This window comes from Lepisma saccharinum, chromosome 21 (assembly GCF_977018435.1).
Source record: "Lepisma saccharinum chromosome 21, izLepSacc3.1, whole genome shotgun sequence".
Classification (NCBI taxonomy): Eukaryota; Metazoa; Arthropoda; class Insecta; order Zygentoma; family Lepismatidae; genus Lepisma; species Lepisma saccharinum.
In genome coordinates, this window is record NC_139249.1 from 30,801,292 (window position 1) to 30,815,993 (window position 14,702).

General features: G+C 36.0%; 1 protein-coding gene across 1 annotated transcript in view; it reads left to right on the top strand.

The window, feature by feature from the left end:
- Window positions 1-11,822, top strand: part of LOC146004090 (poly(A) RNA polymerase, mitochondrial-like) — a 47,398-nt gene extending 35,576 nt beyond the window's left edge. Inside the window, exons 5-8 of the mRNA XM_083142722.1 lie at window positions 1,116-1,241; window positions 5,561-5,649; window positions 8,275-8,501; window positions 11,112-11,822. Of these exons, the coding sequence (XP_082998848.1) occupies window positions 1,116-1,241; window positions 5,561-5,649; window positions 8,275-8,501; window positions 11,112-11,671 (1,002 nt within the window). The 3' untranslated portion in view covers window positions 11,672-11,822. The remainder of the gene's footprint in view (window positions 1-1,115; window positions 1,242-5,560; window positions 5,650-8,274; window positions 8,502-11,111) is intronic.
- The last annotated feature ends 2,880 nt before the right edge of the window (window positions 11,823-14,702 follow it).

Here is a 14,702-nt window from a genome sequence, read left to right on the forward strand (position 1 = left end):
TTCTTACCTCAGATCACCACCCATGGATTCGAACTTGGGTCCCCCATTTGGCAGTCAGATGCCCTACATACTAGATCACCGTGGCTCTTTTATATGTACGTCGTAGAAAACAACATGCACGGTGTCATTTAAAATACCAACAAAAGCATTATATTTAAGTAAAAAGAGTGGAAGCATGCAAAATAAAAATAAAATGAGAAACTAACAATGGCATAAAAAGTGTTTGTCCATCAATTTATTTTTCTTTTCACTACATGCATCAAATTAAAAAGAATTACATTGTACCAAATTCCTGACTAATAGTAATTGTCTCTCCTCAAACTGCCTGCACAGAGTTAAATTTCTTTGAATTACTAGTAGTGTAGATACGTGGGGGAGAGAATTATTATATCAGAGTAACAGTAAACCAAATGCAAGTTCATAAGGATAAAGATTTTACTACCAAGAATTAATGGTAATTGCCAGTGCTCGAAAAATGTTCATCAGAGCTAGGTGCCAGCTCTGAAACCACCTACTGGCAATTGTGCATATTATAAGAAGTTGAGCATCACCGTATTCAAAACATTGCTAAATCATGTGAGAAAGCAGAAAATTAGGGGTTGGGGGACAAAGAGTAAGGAATAGTTACTGATTCACAACGTTGGAAAAAAAACATAACACCATTAAGCCTTGTTTCCATGATGTGAAAAAAACTCATTATGCTTCTTCAGACTCTGTACCAAGTACAAAATACCTTGCTAGAAGGTTGAAACGTTACGTTTACTTTGTGTTTTAAAATAAAATAAATTTCTGCCTTGGTCAGCATATTGAGTTTTTCAAAAAAATCATTTGCTGACTTACGCTGTACTGCAATTTGAACTTAGAATCTTCAAAATTTCGTGCATGCAAACTTAAAAGATCACAGTCGCCAGGCTGTAATGTTTATAGTCGCCATGGCGACCTGGCTACTGGGATTTTTAGATCCCTTGTCATTGCAATCATTTTTTACAATATGCACATATTTGTAAGAATTAATATACTTTCCTTAGGTACATGTGTAGCTTGCATTTTTTTTTTAAAAAAAATCTTTTGTGTTGTTGATATACTATACATACTATCCATTTTCTCTCAAATAGGCAAACGAGGGGTCTCGGTTTGTTTTCCATGCAAAACCATCATTTGCAAATGGTAGAACCCAGGTTCAGAGGCATATGGAAGTCATAGGCGATGTGCTGCAGCTCTTTTTACCAGGTTGCTCACATGTAAGGTTTTTAATTATTTTTTATTTATTGTTATTTTTTTTACTTATTGTTATTATTTTTTATTTATTGTTATTATTTTTTGAAAATTACAAATTCAAACTATTTTAGACAAAATATTTGTGTGATACCAGACAAGGTTTAAAAACACCTTGATTTTTCATTTTTCATGAGCCTGTTGCTATAAAAATCTTAAAACATGGAATATGTAAAACGGGGAAATTTTTAAAACCTGTTACTTTGAAAATGTAAAACTTTTTGCAACACTTTTTCCATGATATAAGTTTAGACACAAAAAAAAATCTATTGAATTTACTTACAATTTGGAGATTCATTGATGAATAAAGACCAACATTTTGAAAATCTTTTTTACAAGGTACGAGGGGGTATCCAAAAGTTTTAATTATCACCATGAAATAAAAAACATACAATAGTCACTTGCAGTGGTCAAAGTTAGTTCTTCTCCACGTAGTCTCCCTGCAGAGTCACACATTTTTGCCAACGTTTCTTCACCTATTTCAAGCCCTCTTTGTAGAAGTCCTCTGCTTTGCTCGAAAACCACTGTTCCACTTCGAAAATGACATCTTCTCTGTCGTCAAATCGACGACCACGAAGTGGTTTCTTCATCTCGGGAAAGAGGAAGAAGTCGCTTGGTGCAAGATCAGGCAAATAAGGTGGATGCTGCAAAAGTTCATAGCCTAACAGGTGGACGGCGACAACGGATGCTTGGGCCGTATGGACGGGTGCATTGTCGGCCAGGAGACGGACGCCTTTGCTGATCATGCACGACGTTTTTGTTTCAATGCATCACGCAGTTTCTCCAGAAGGTTGCAGTAGTAATCGCTGTTGAGGGTCTCGCCCTTCGGAAGTTAATCAGTTAAGATTACGCCATGGCTATCCCAAAAAACGGACAGCATCACCTTCCTGGCAGATTTCTGGACCTTCGCCTTCTTGGGAGTGGGTGAGGATGGATGTTTCCACTCCTTGCTCATTTCTTTGGTCTCCGGATCGTAGAGGTTTACCCAGCACTTGTCCATAGTGACGAGACGAGCAAAAAAATCTTCTTTATTCCGCTCAAACAGAATCAAATTCTGCTTGGAAAAATTGTGGCGAGTTTGCTTTTGAAGAGGTGTCAACAAGCGATGTACCCAGCATGCAGACACCTTATTCATGTGCAGTGCCTCATGAATAATCCTCCACGGACTTCCGTAACTTAGTCCAATCTCTGCCATCACTTTTTCCATGGTCGATCTTCTGTCGTCAAGAATAACGGCCTCCACTTTCTTCACCATGGCAAGATCATCCTTGATTGAGGGTCTACCCGCTCGTGGCTCGTCTGTCACGGACATGTGACCACTTTAAAAGTTCCTCTTCCACCTCACAACCGTGTCATATGATGGGCTTTCATCCCAATAGACAGCTTTCATTTCGTCGTGAATTTGACATGCGTTGTTGCCCTTCAAATGGAGGAACTTTATGATACTTCGGGCTTCAATTTTGTTCATCATGCAGGTTGATGTCTTCTACAGCCTGTGAAAAGAAAACTACTTTAGACAAAGATTTGATATTTGCACAAGTATGCATGGCAATGACACTGATTATGCACAAAAAGTTTCATGTAAATATCTCTATAACATCTTTATTATAATTAAAACTTTTGGATACCCCCTTGTACTTGTTTGGATGTCCACTGGTCATATATTAAAATTTTGAACATAGATCTAAATGATTGGTTGGTTACATTTTTTATTATACTTTTATCGGTTTTTAACATGGTGCACCGAAATCAACATGTTAGATCTTCCTATATTTAAAGTTTTTAATACATGAACATTGTTGATTCTAACAAGGGCCTTTAATAATATATGCATTTTTCTACACATCAAGGAATCTTCAAATTGTAATTACCATTTTGTAATTTTCTTTTGTTGGAGAAATTCAAATTCAACAAGTAATATTATTCATTTGATTTACATTTTCATTTTATCAATGTTCTTCTTAAAGGTTCATATTACCACTCTTATACAGGGTGAGCCAAAAGTCAAGTTACATAAGGATTTATAGTATGCACCTTGAACATCAATGCATTTGTGCATGCGATGTTTTCAGTTCTCCAGAACCTTTTGTAGAACGTCTGACATAACCATGTCTGGACATTACACAAAGCATTCCTTCAGATGCTGGATGTTCTGAATTTTAACTGGGTAGACGAGCACCTTTAAATTACCCCAAAGGGAAAAATCCATTTGTATCAGGTCTGGAGACCATGGTGGCCACTCAAGAAAATTACCTCCACCCTTTTCACTTTTGTTAGCGTCTTCCTTCACTCACAGGCAGAAATTTCCTATGTAACCTGACTTTTGACTCACCCTGTATATTACAATAATACAGTTATTTTGATTTTTTTAAAATTTCTGATAATGTAAATGGTTTATTGAGAATTAGTAATCACTGTATGTTGTAATGACTGTATACTATTGCTATTTTATCTCTATTTGACACTTACATAACTTAGTTTTCTGGCAGTTTGTTTCTTTATACAGAGTATTTGCATAAGATTAAGATACAATTCAGGCTATATGTTTGGACTGTGACAATCCAATAATTTCCATACCTTATAACCAACCAAAGGTTGGCTATACATCCCCAATACATACAAGCACCACTCCACTCCAACAAAAGTACAAGGCTATTTCACTCCATGTAAAATTAACAGGAGTAGCCATTCCCCTATATACTAAAATTAGCAGGAATTAGGCCTAAGTGGTAAAAGCATGCTAAAACGCCAAAATATCAAGTAAATCCCTGATCCAGATTCATTGGTTATCAAAATGCTAACATTTTGTAAGTAGGCCTAATCCAATGAGCACATGTTGCATTTCAAGCAAATTTTTTATTAGTGAATAGATTTTCAGGATAACATTTGTGCAGGCACAAAATAACTTGCTTTCCCTGAGAATAACCCAAATTCACATTTAGTAGCCCAAATAAACCCCAAAAACATCAAAAAATCGATGTTTTTGACAAAAAAACAATCGATCTCATAGCACCAGTGCCACCTGTTGAGGGCCAATGGAACTAGCCCTGCCTAGACTGCCACCTGGTGGATTTTTGAGGTACTTGTTCAAAGCAAGTAACCAGAAGTGCTGTGGACCAATCAGATTGCCTCCTGGGCGTGGCCTCCAGACAAGAGAACTGGAATAGTACTTATCATGAGAGGACGCCATCTTGAAACCACTTGTTGTTAGGTTTTGAAGCAGAAAACATCGCTCCAGCAGTTTGGGCCATAGTAGGTCATTGGAGAGGGAAATGATGGTGTGGCCATTGTTTCCAAAGTGCGGAAAACCCAAAATGTGCATAGAACTACTCTAATAGTGCCTAAAAGGGACAAAGTACCTGCTTTAAAGTGTCCTATAGTGCAAGGAACCTGAAACCAGGAAAAAACGGAACAATTGCAAACCACATGGTATGGACAAAGGGCCTGCAAAAGACCAATGTGGTGTGCATCCAAAGGCATCCAAGTTTACTCAGCACACCCTTGGTTATATACCTCCCTGGAACAATGCGTTCTTATTTAAAGAACCATCTGCCTTGTGACCCAGTCATATTTCTAGTGTCAATTCTCTGAAATCCCCCCATTTAAAGTTGGAGTGTTAGTGAGACAGTGAAAGGCCCATGTGTGATGAAAAGGATCCGGACTATGTAAGTACCATGCTCTTGTTTACCTAATTGTTGGTTACCTATGTAAAAACACACCTATAAGTTTGTTCAGTGCTTGTTTATATTTAAATGTGAGAGACCCAAGAAAATTAAATGTGTCATTCCAATGTCTTGGTTTTTAATTCATATTTGGGCAGATAAGACCAGGAAGCGCCCCTCTCGTTCTGACTTAAATAGGCTAAAAGTCCCTATGATAAACCAGCAATCATTCCTCGGAATGGATGCTGGTCAGCTGGGGACATCCTCCAAGCATATGGTCATAGGACAGCGTAAAGCTGCACGGGGATAAGTACTTCCAGGTTGCATAGCCAGGTAGACTTGCAATTTCAGTCCAGCCCAAAGTTGGTGAGTAGTTTAGGTTCACCTACCCTAGCGGCAACGTAACCTGGACGTAACCCGGACCATCCCCTCATAACCTTCCTCCAATCTATTTTTTATTCTTATTAATGAAGATGAATAAGGTTCTACCTGTGTGTTCAAAAGGTGAAAAATAGGTGTAAGATACACTGCAATACTAAATCTATTGACCCCGTACATATAACTCTGCATAAATTGCTCTGAGATAGTGTGAGATATTTTCAATAAGGATTATTCCCTTACAGGTGCGAAGAATCCTGCAAGCGAGAGTGCCTATAATAAAATACAGACAGGAACTTACAGGGCTTGATTGTGATCTCTCTATGACTAATAAGTAGGTGCATTTTTATTATATGTATTTATTATTATTTTTAAATACCTGGAATTTTGTTGCTTTTCATACCTTTTGCAAACATAACTATTGTTCTTTTCTTATCCCATATGTAATTTTAGACAAACTATTATAACTTATTCTATTTGCAACCAATTGTTAGATGTACAGAAAGAATAAAATAAAGAACTATAAACACCTCTGCTAAAAATGGACTGGACCTCGCGGGAAATGGAAGTGTCAGTTAGTTTTTGGCACTAAGAACAGTAGTTATTGAACGCAGAAGCCTTTGGAAGGCCGTGCAGTTTTTTCGCGTGAAATCAGCAAAAGCAGTCGACTGAATGACACTTCTTGCTTGCGTTTACAAAATAAAACCAGAATCTTTAAGTTCGGTGACTGTCCGTTTTAGTTTTCCTAATCTACGAAAACAGTTGGGTCCAAGTTGGTCAGCCCGAAAGCTGAATCGAGGACGATGGAAGTGTGTGCCCAGAATCATGAATGTGATCTAATGGTGACGTGATCATCTCGAGATTTCTTCAAGTTGGATCTCAGTTTGCGGAAAAAGGAAGTGTAGTGAAAGAGAAGTACTAAAGTTAAAAGTGATTACTTAAATGATAATGAGAGTTCTCATGTTTAGTGATTAAAGCAAAGTTAAATCACCAAATGGTGTAAGAAAAGCGCTATTCAGTTTGTTGTAAGATCAAGGAGAACTCAAAAGCCAGCTAGCCAATATTCGTGCAAGTAAATGTGGTAATGTTGAGTTATTATTTTGATCTCAATTAAAAGAATAGTGTAACTCCTTTCGAAATTTTCATCAATACAATCCAAAGTACCATTTTGAAACCCTATATTAAGTTTACTTTTACAAACCGAGGACAAGCAGGGACTTGGGAACCTTACACTTTAAACCTTATAATTGTTTTCTAAAGGTTATTTTGTAATAAATGTAGGAAAAAATATTTTTTTTCTTTACCTGAGAAGAATTGTTTCCCGCTGAACAAAATCAGCGAAGCAACGCAAAACAAACTTATTTGTTACATATTGATTTTTCACCATCTGGAATGTCGTTTCCAATATTATCAGTTAAATCTTGTTTCTGTGAAATCATTCAAGAGATTGCACTGTTGATAATGGTTCATGGTCCAACAACTTGCTGCACAGTCCTCTCCCTTTTTAAATAGTGAAATAGGTGGCCTCCCCGATGGTGCAGTGGTAGCATCGTCACCTTATAATCAAGGTGTCCCGGGTTCGATACCGGTGGAGGCACATAGCGGTTCGGATCCCACTTTAACACTTTAAACTGTAGGTCCAGTCCCGATTAGCCTTACTGTGCATAAAGTGGACTTGAAACACCAAATCAATCAATCAATAAAATAGTGAAATATCTTGTTTCAACTGGAAAATCGAGTCTCAAATTTTATAATGTATTCTGGACACCTTCCCTCCCCCCTCCATGCTGCCACTCTGACACACACACACACACACACACACACACACACACACAGATGCAAACCTACATTCACAATGTGTTAATCTGTTAATGTAAATACAAATCTGCTTTGTGATACTTGTTCATGGGTTTTATTGCTTTTATAGCTTGTACTACAAAGCTTTTATAGCTTGTACTACAAAGTAGTAAATTTTTCCTGATTTAGTTAATAAACATGAAACTTCAACCATGATGAGATTTGATGAAAAATTTAATAAAATTTTTTCTTTCTGTAAACATAAGGACCAAGATGTATCTTTTGATGCTATATATTTTTAAATTTCAACAAATAAAAGGAAAGGGATGCAGTCCAGTGTGTAGTGACTAGTCATATGCATATCATATGTTAATTTGAGAAAGTCACTAAGAGAATAAAAGCCATACTTTAAAAAATGTTATTTATGATGCAAGCACAGGGTGGAAAATGGTCAGTAATATCAGTAAGAGTCAGTGAAGGTAAGGCATATTTTTGTACAATTTCTTTTAAGGCATTTCTTGAGTATTAGCTTACTTCAATTACTGTAAAGTCCTACTGTTACTTCATCAAAGTCACATTTCCTATGTTATTTTATGTGGAGAAAACAATAGAAGAGAACAATGCATGCTGATGAAGTGCAGAAAACTCTAGAGAAACAAGAGTTTATTAATATTTACTTTTTCAGCAAGAACCAAAGACAAAGTAAAGACAACATATGTTTTGCATTTCAATATCTGCTAAGCACTATTTAAAAAAGAAAGGATTCTTTGGTTGCCTTACACAATTTTGTACAATAATGAAAACATTGTTTTATCGCCAATAAAAAGATGTGTGATTGCTAACTGTGGGGATTGTGGAGGCCAGAAAATAATTTAGAATAAATGAAATCCCACTTTAACTGTTCGGATGACTTTTTATTGATATAGTGTAAATAAATAGGTAAGTAGGTGGCTGGTATTTGGCCAGCTTCTTCTTTTTTTTTTTAAAAAAAAAAGTTAAATCAGTAAATTTGACCACTTGACTAGTTTCCACCCCTAGAAAAATATTTGATAAACATCTGACAAGATTGTAAAAGTGTTTTATTGCTGTTATTTAAAATATAATAAATATTATGCTTGTTTGCAAGTACTATCTTCATTTTTCTATCTTTCCTTCTGTGCAGAGTAGCTGTCTACATGTCTGAATTGCTGTATTTATATAGTGAAATAGACCCCAGAGTGCAGCCACTGGTATTCACAATTAGGAAATGGGCAAAGGAAGTGGGGTTAACGAATCCAAGTCCCGGTCGTTGGATCTCCAACTTTTCCCTTACGCTGATGGTGATGTTCTTCTTTCAAAATAGACCAGTTCCTATTCTACCTCCATTGAATATGTTGGTAAAGCAGGCAGGTGAGTTTCAACTTACTACAAAAAGCAATGTTACTTTATCATAAAATGGGGGACATTTCCCTGTTTGCACAAGTATCACATCTCTTCTACGTAGTTATGTTTTCCCAGTGTAACTTTACATGAACATGTTTATCCTAACAGATAAATCATCCGGTCCTGAATTTAACAAAGTAATGGAAATCAACAAGAAACCAATACAATTACTCATGTGTATAATAATAATAATAACCTGTGATGCAACAACCCATGGAGGGCCTGGCCGTACTTACCAACTGCCAGCCTCACTCCCACCTAATGCTACTCACTCACCCACCCGAGGCAGAAGATCATCCAACCGGTTATGGTGTGATGTGTGGTCAACACGACAAACTCCTTTGTAGGTTTTCATGATGGGGTTACGTTACTCATTTGTATCTCCTCAATTTTCTCAGGATGGTAGTTTGGCCAATGGTCCCATACACAGGCCGAAATCTCAGGAGAAAAGTTGTTACGCTTCCCCCAGGAGACTCAAACCTGTGCGCATCCCATGCCTGATGCCATAGACTGCATGGCCATAGTGTGGGACATTACTAGTGTATAGGGACCTCGATTTTTGGGTATTATATTATTTCCAAAATTGGGGTAATTTTTTTTCTTTTTTGTTATTTTTCTCCAAAATTGGTGTAATTTTTTTTCTTTTCTGTGTTATTTTTCTCCAAAATTGGCATTTTTCTTTTATAATACTTTTCTGCCAAATTTATCTAAAATTATACCTTCATTGTGCTTTTAAACTGGTGTTGGTCACATGCATTATATGAATTTGTGATAGTTTCATGGGTCGAAACGATTTTTGATTAATTGATTTGGTGCTTTAAGTCCACTTTGTGCACAGTACGGCTAATTGGGACTGGACCTACAGTTTAAAGTGGGATCCGAACCACTATGTGCCTCCACCAGGTATCAAATCCGGGACCTCTTGATTACAAGGCGACGACGCTACCACTGTGCCATCGGGGAGGCCCCGAAACAATTTTTGTGAAGTTATTTTGCATTATTTCTCATGGGACAAATTCTGATGTCAAGGTTCCTGTGTGACGGTATGTGCACATTCCATCTCCTGCCAGAACCCAGCGGCTTTGCTCAGTGAAGCAAAACGTTCCAATAGAAAGTGAAAAATCATGGGAGACAACCATTTACGTACATCTGGTTTCATCCAGCTGTGAGAATGTATAATTCACACCATAGTTTTTCGTTGTTGTTTTTTTTTTTGTGATAAAAGTGTTTGGAAAATTTGCACGTTATACATGCATATATATGGTACATGTAATTTTGTTTTGGTTTAGTTTGATTTGACTTTTAGTCTACTTTATGCCCACAGAAGGCTAATCAGGACTGGACCTGCTGTTTAAAGTGGGATACGGACCACTATGTCCCTCCATCGGATATCAAACCCGGGACCCCTTGATTACAAGCAATGACGAATTTTAATTTTGTAAGCCTAAAACACAAGAATGTTTGATATATGTTGAATTTTTAGTTTTTTAAGCATAAAATATTTTGAAATTCAAGAAAAATGCTACAATTCATATTTTGTGCCTATGGAATGCATGGAGAACATGTTTGGAACATGTGACTACACAAACACTTTTTTGTAACAATAAATGTTTTTACTGTTATTGCATTTACGAGAATTCGAGGTCCCTTATGTAATTTCAGTAATGTATTACTAGCACAAAAGACATAATGCAGGGAGATCTCTAGATGCATATTCCAAATTGAATTTACAGAAAGACTCAGCACATAAATATGTATGCAATTTCTTTCACATTATCTAATTTGTTTAAGAAGATTTCTCACCCAAGTTACAAGTACTGGTGACATGCAACATAGGACTTCACATCAAGCTTACAAGTGTACAATAGGGAAATGATCAGTAAAATCAGTTTTTCATCTTTGTCTGTGTTTTGAGGATACGCAACTTCCCAGTGAGGTAACATGATTTTTTCAGCCGTTCATTTAAAGATGACATTCTTTTTATGATTTTTGCTAATGTATTGACGATTATTGTATCAATGACATCTAACTCATTTCTATAAGTGCCAAAATATTGCAATTTAAAATTAACATGATGGTGACAAATTTGCTCGAAGCCTCTCATTTTGCACCCCTGTAATTTCAGAAATACGAAAGATATTGATTTGCAACTTTGCATAGGTTCCATCCAACCTTAAGTGGCCATTTAAGTATGCCAAATTTCAAATGAACCAAAATGTGTGAGGTTGAAAAGTGTCTCTTCATTGTTTGATTTCACATGGAATGATCCCATAAGCTTTACCTACCTTAATAATTAACTTTAAAATATGCTTACCTCTGAAGGGTAAGGAGAAATACATAATATACAGTTTGACATCTAATTTTTCTTCAATATTCATGTACATTTTGAGAGAGTCAAAATAAATGTGTATCTTAGCAAAATTTCTTTAAGATGATGTACAGTTTTGCACGAAATGTTGTTAGTTTACATGATCAAATGTGCATGACCACCATGTAGCTTTAATTTGAATACATGAAACTGAGTGTACAACATACAAAATTGTAAAATTAGGTTGCATTTATGTTCTTTTCTTCCAGGTTGGGAAGATCAGCGGGTTACGGAAGGTGTAGACTGCACATTTCTAAGGGATATATCATGTCTCGCTCCAACAAAGAATAGCGAGTCACTGGAAACTTTGTTGAAGGAATTCTTCTTTTTTTATGCACGATTTGATTTTGACGAGAAAGGAATAAGTTTAATATCAGGAAAACCCATGATCAAACCAGAATACCATGCTCTGTATATTCAAAATCCAATGGAACGTGAGCTTAATGTAAGCAAGAATGTAAGTTTAGAGGAAATGGAAAGATTACGCATCGAGTTCCGCAATGCATTATGGGCTTTGGAAGAAGGACTTCTGGATTATAAAGAAAGCACTAAACAGACTAGTTGGGGGCTGCTCAATCTTTTTTCTAGTCATAAAATTATGAAAGGTCATGGGTTCTCTGGTAGGGGAAGACTAGTACAGGTGAGCGGATTGTTTGAAGGTGAGGAGGATGAAGGCACAGATGATAAGAGTGTACAAAGTGGTTCTCGAAACATTGCACAAAGAGCTTCTAATAAAGAAACAAGAGCTATGAAACAAAGAAGACGGTAGTGAGTGTGTTCATAATTTCGAAGAACTCTGTAATGTCCTTTTTTTTAGTGATGTGAGTAATGTATATAGTGAAGTGACTTTTTTTAATGTGGCAGTTGAAAGTGTGCTGAATTTGAAACATGTGAATCAATAAGAGTATTACAAATTGTTAGTCTGAATTTTCATTACATCTTTTTGAAACTGCTTTGTTTGTTTATCCATAACAGAAAGTGGTAGATTTATGGTTCAAAAGTGTACATACCCCAGGGCAGAAACTGAAAGATTTCAGATATGTTCATTGCAGTGTCTCCATCAGCTTCTGCACACCATAAAATGAAGGATGTAATTTGCCCTGAATATGTCACCATCATCTTCTGTGGGTCTGGAATGAGGCATATAATTTGCTCTGAATATAATACATCAGCAATTGTGAGCTTGGTTACTTGATAGCATCTCACCTCTGGTTGGTGTAATTTGTTTTTACCCTAATAGCAGATTCATAAATCTCTTTTCGGTTTTGTAACAGGGCACACTTATGACTGTGTGTTCTGTGGACAGTAAGAGGTGACCGAAAGTGATGATAAATAAACTAAATCAGTCAATCAAACTATGTGTTCTGGCAAATTGGTCACTAACATCTAGATATTGTAACTGTTTCTCCTGACCCAGAGTTTACTTCTTTTGAAATATGATGCCATACTTTTGAATATGTGCCCTTGGTTTGTATTAAGAATTATATTCTTGCGGAGGATTTCATAAGGTTGTTCAACATTAGGAATACGATTGTTACATTTGTGTAAAACATTCTCATTGATATTGATAGGTTTGAACAATTTGACGTTGGCTGGTCTTAGATCTTATATCTTTATTCCCTTAAGAAATTTATTAATTGTGTTGTGAATAGGGCTGAGATATTTTTATTCCCTTAAGAAATTTATTAATTGTGTTGTGAATAGGGCTGAGCCGATACAAATGCCGATGTATCAGTATTGGAAAGTATCGGTTGAAATTTATTTACCGATACTGGCTGATACTTTTTGGCATTTTGATCTTTCACGGGCTCCACAAAAATACCATGGGGCACTTTCGTGGAGTCTGATTATCCTGGAAGTTATGCAAATTTGAAGGTTTGTTTTTTATTTTGCACCAGTTTTGTATGAAAAAAATCCATTTTTTTGATAACATAACATGTAATTTAATATTCTGGTGTAATTTTTGTATATTTTAAAGCAAAATTCTTCGTAAATTGATTCATATAATTCGAGTGAAATACTTACGCACAAATGTTAATCAATATTTTGATTAACTTTTAATTATTACAATTTTCATGTATCGGTATCGGAAATTGGTGAGAGTATTGGTATCGGCGTACTCCTATTTGTAAATTGTTCTGACTTGCCTTCTAATGTAATGTGGCATGCTCAACATCATAGATATCTGCTGTATTTAATTTTGGCACAAACTGCATCTTTTGACTTCTGCAAATCCTTTCCTCACTGTAATTTGGTTTCAAACTGGTGGAAACAAACTCACTGCATGAACTACACTTTTATATAGATTTAATTTATCTATTTCCAATATATAGAAATTTTGCTGATGCAAGTAGGAGTTGGGGGATTCTGCGGACGACCTTGTCCAAGGAAAATTGATACCATAGCCTATTTTGGCCAAAATTAAGCTATATTTTTTGGTGGATTTAGCTAATTTCTAAGTGTAGCAAATTGTCTAATCATGCTACGAATTATACATCCTCGTACTAGGATGATTAACAAGAGTATATTTCTTGAATATCTGGGTTGGGATTATTCTACTCTCAGGGTCACATGACTGTTGATTAGTTGGGTGTGTATATATATATATATTAGTATGCTTCTTCCTTCTCCTCTCCTCTACACTTGCAGATTTTATGAGCTCATGAATTTTCTGACCATGCCCACGTCTGGTCATACTCACTTCCGATTATGTCTACTTCCGGTTATGCCCACTTCAGGTCATACTCACTTCTGGTTCTTCTGGTCATACTCACTTCCGGTTATGTCTACTTCTGGTCATACTCACTTCCGGTTATGTCTGCTTCCGGAGACTCTAGGACTTTGCTCGGTATTGCTAGGATTGGTCTGTGCAGTTTTTTTAATGTATAAATACTAATACCCGAAAATATTTTGCTATTTTTGATAGGCATAGACTTGTCTCTGCAGCAAAATCTATATATAATAACTAATACCCAAAATAGTTTACTATATTTGATACACTTAAGCATAAATTAGTTTATATTCAATTTTTTTAAAGTGTTTGTTCTAAATATATTATCTCCAAGTGAGATTAAAATATTGACACCCTCTAGAGTTGTAGTCTATCCAGAAAAAAATATGTATAAATACCAAATAAAAACAATGGTAAATTTCTCTTCTAAAACTGAATGCCACAATTGTGGTAAATTCATATCCAAAACAAATTTGTCAAAACACCAGGCAATATGTACTGGTCAACCAAAAAATCCTATATTACCAACCCAACTTTGTCCCTGTTGTGAAAAACTTATTAGCATACAAATATGAGCAGACGTAAGAAGAGTTGTGAATTTCAACCATCAACTAGCCAGACCAATCAAAGAAAAAGAGAAGCAGATATTGCTGCAACTGATGGTCCTGAACCAAAACAAAGTAGATTTTCGACCACACCTAGTGCAACAGCTTTCAATGGTCAACTCAATAATTACCCCTTTAAATCAGAGCCACACTGTGATATCAACAATTTCTTGAAGAACATAAAATCATTTAATAGAACTCCTAAGAAATGAACTTAAAAACAAATCTATCAAGTTTAATACTACTCTATCCTCTGAATATGAGAAACCTGATGAAACACGTTATACATTTCACCATTGTTGCAAGACCCAGACTCTATATTTGAGTGATATAGATAATTTGGAACAAATTTATGCCCAGCTTATGGATACATTGCTTACAAAACATGAGCAATTTGAGGCTAAAGGATCTGGTTGGAAATTATGTGGGAGTCCACACAAACTGGAACTGAAAATAAGTCAATT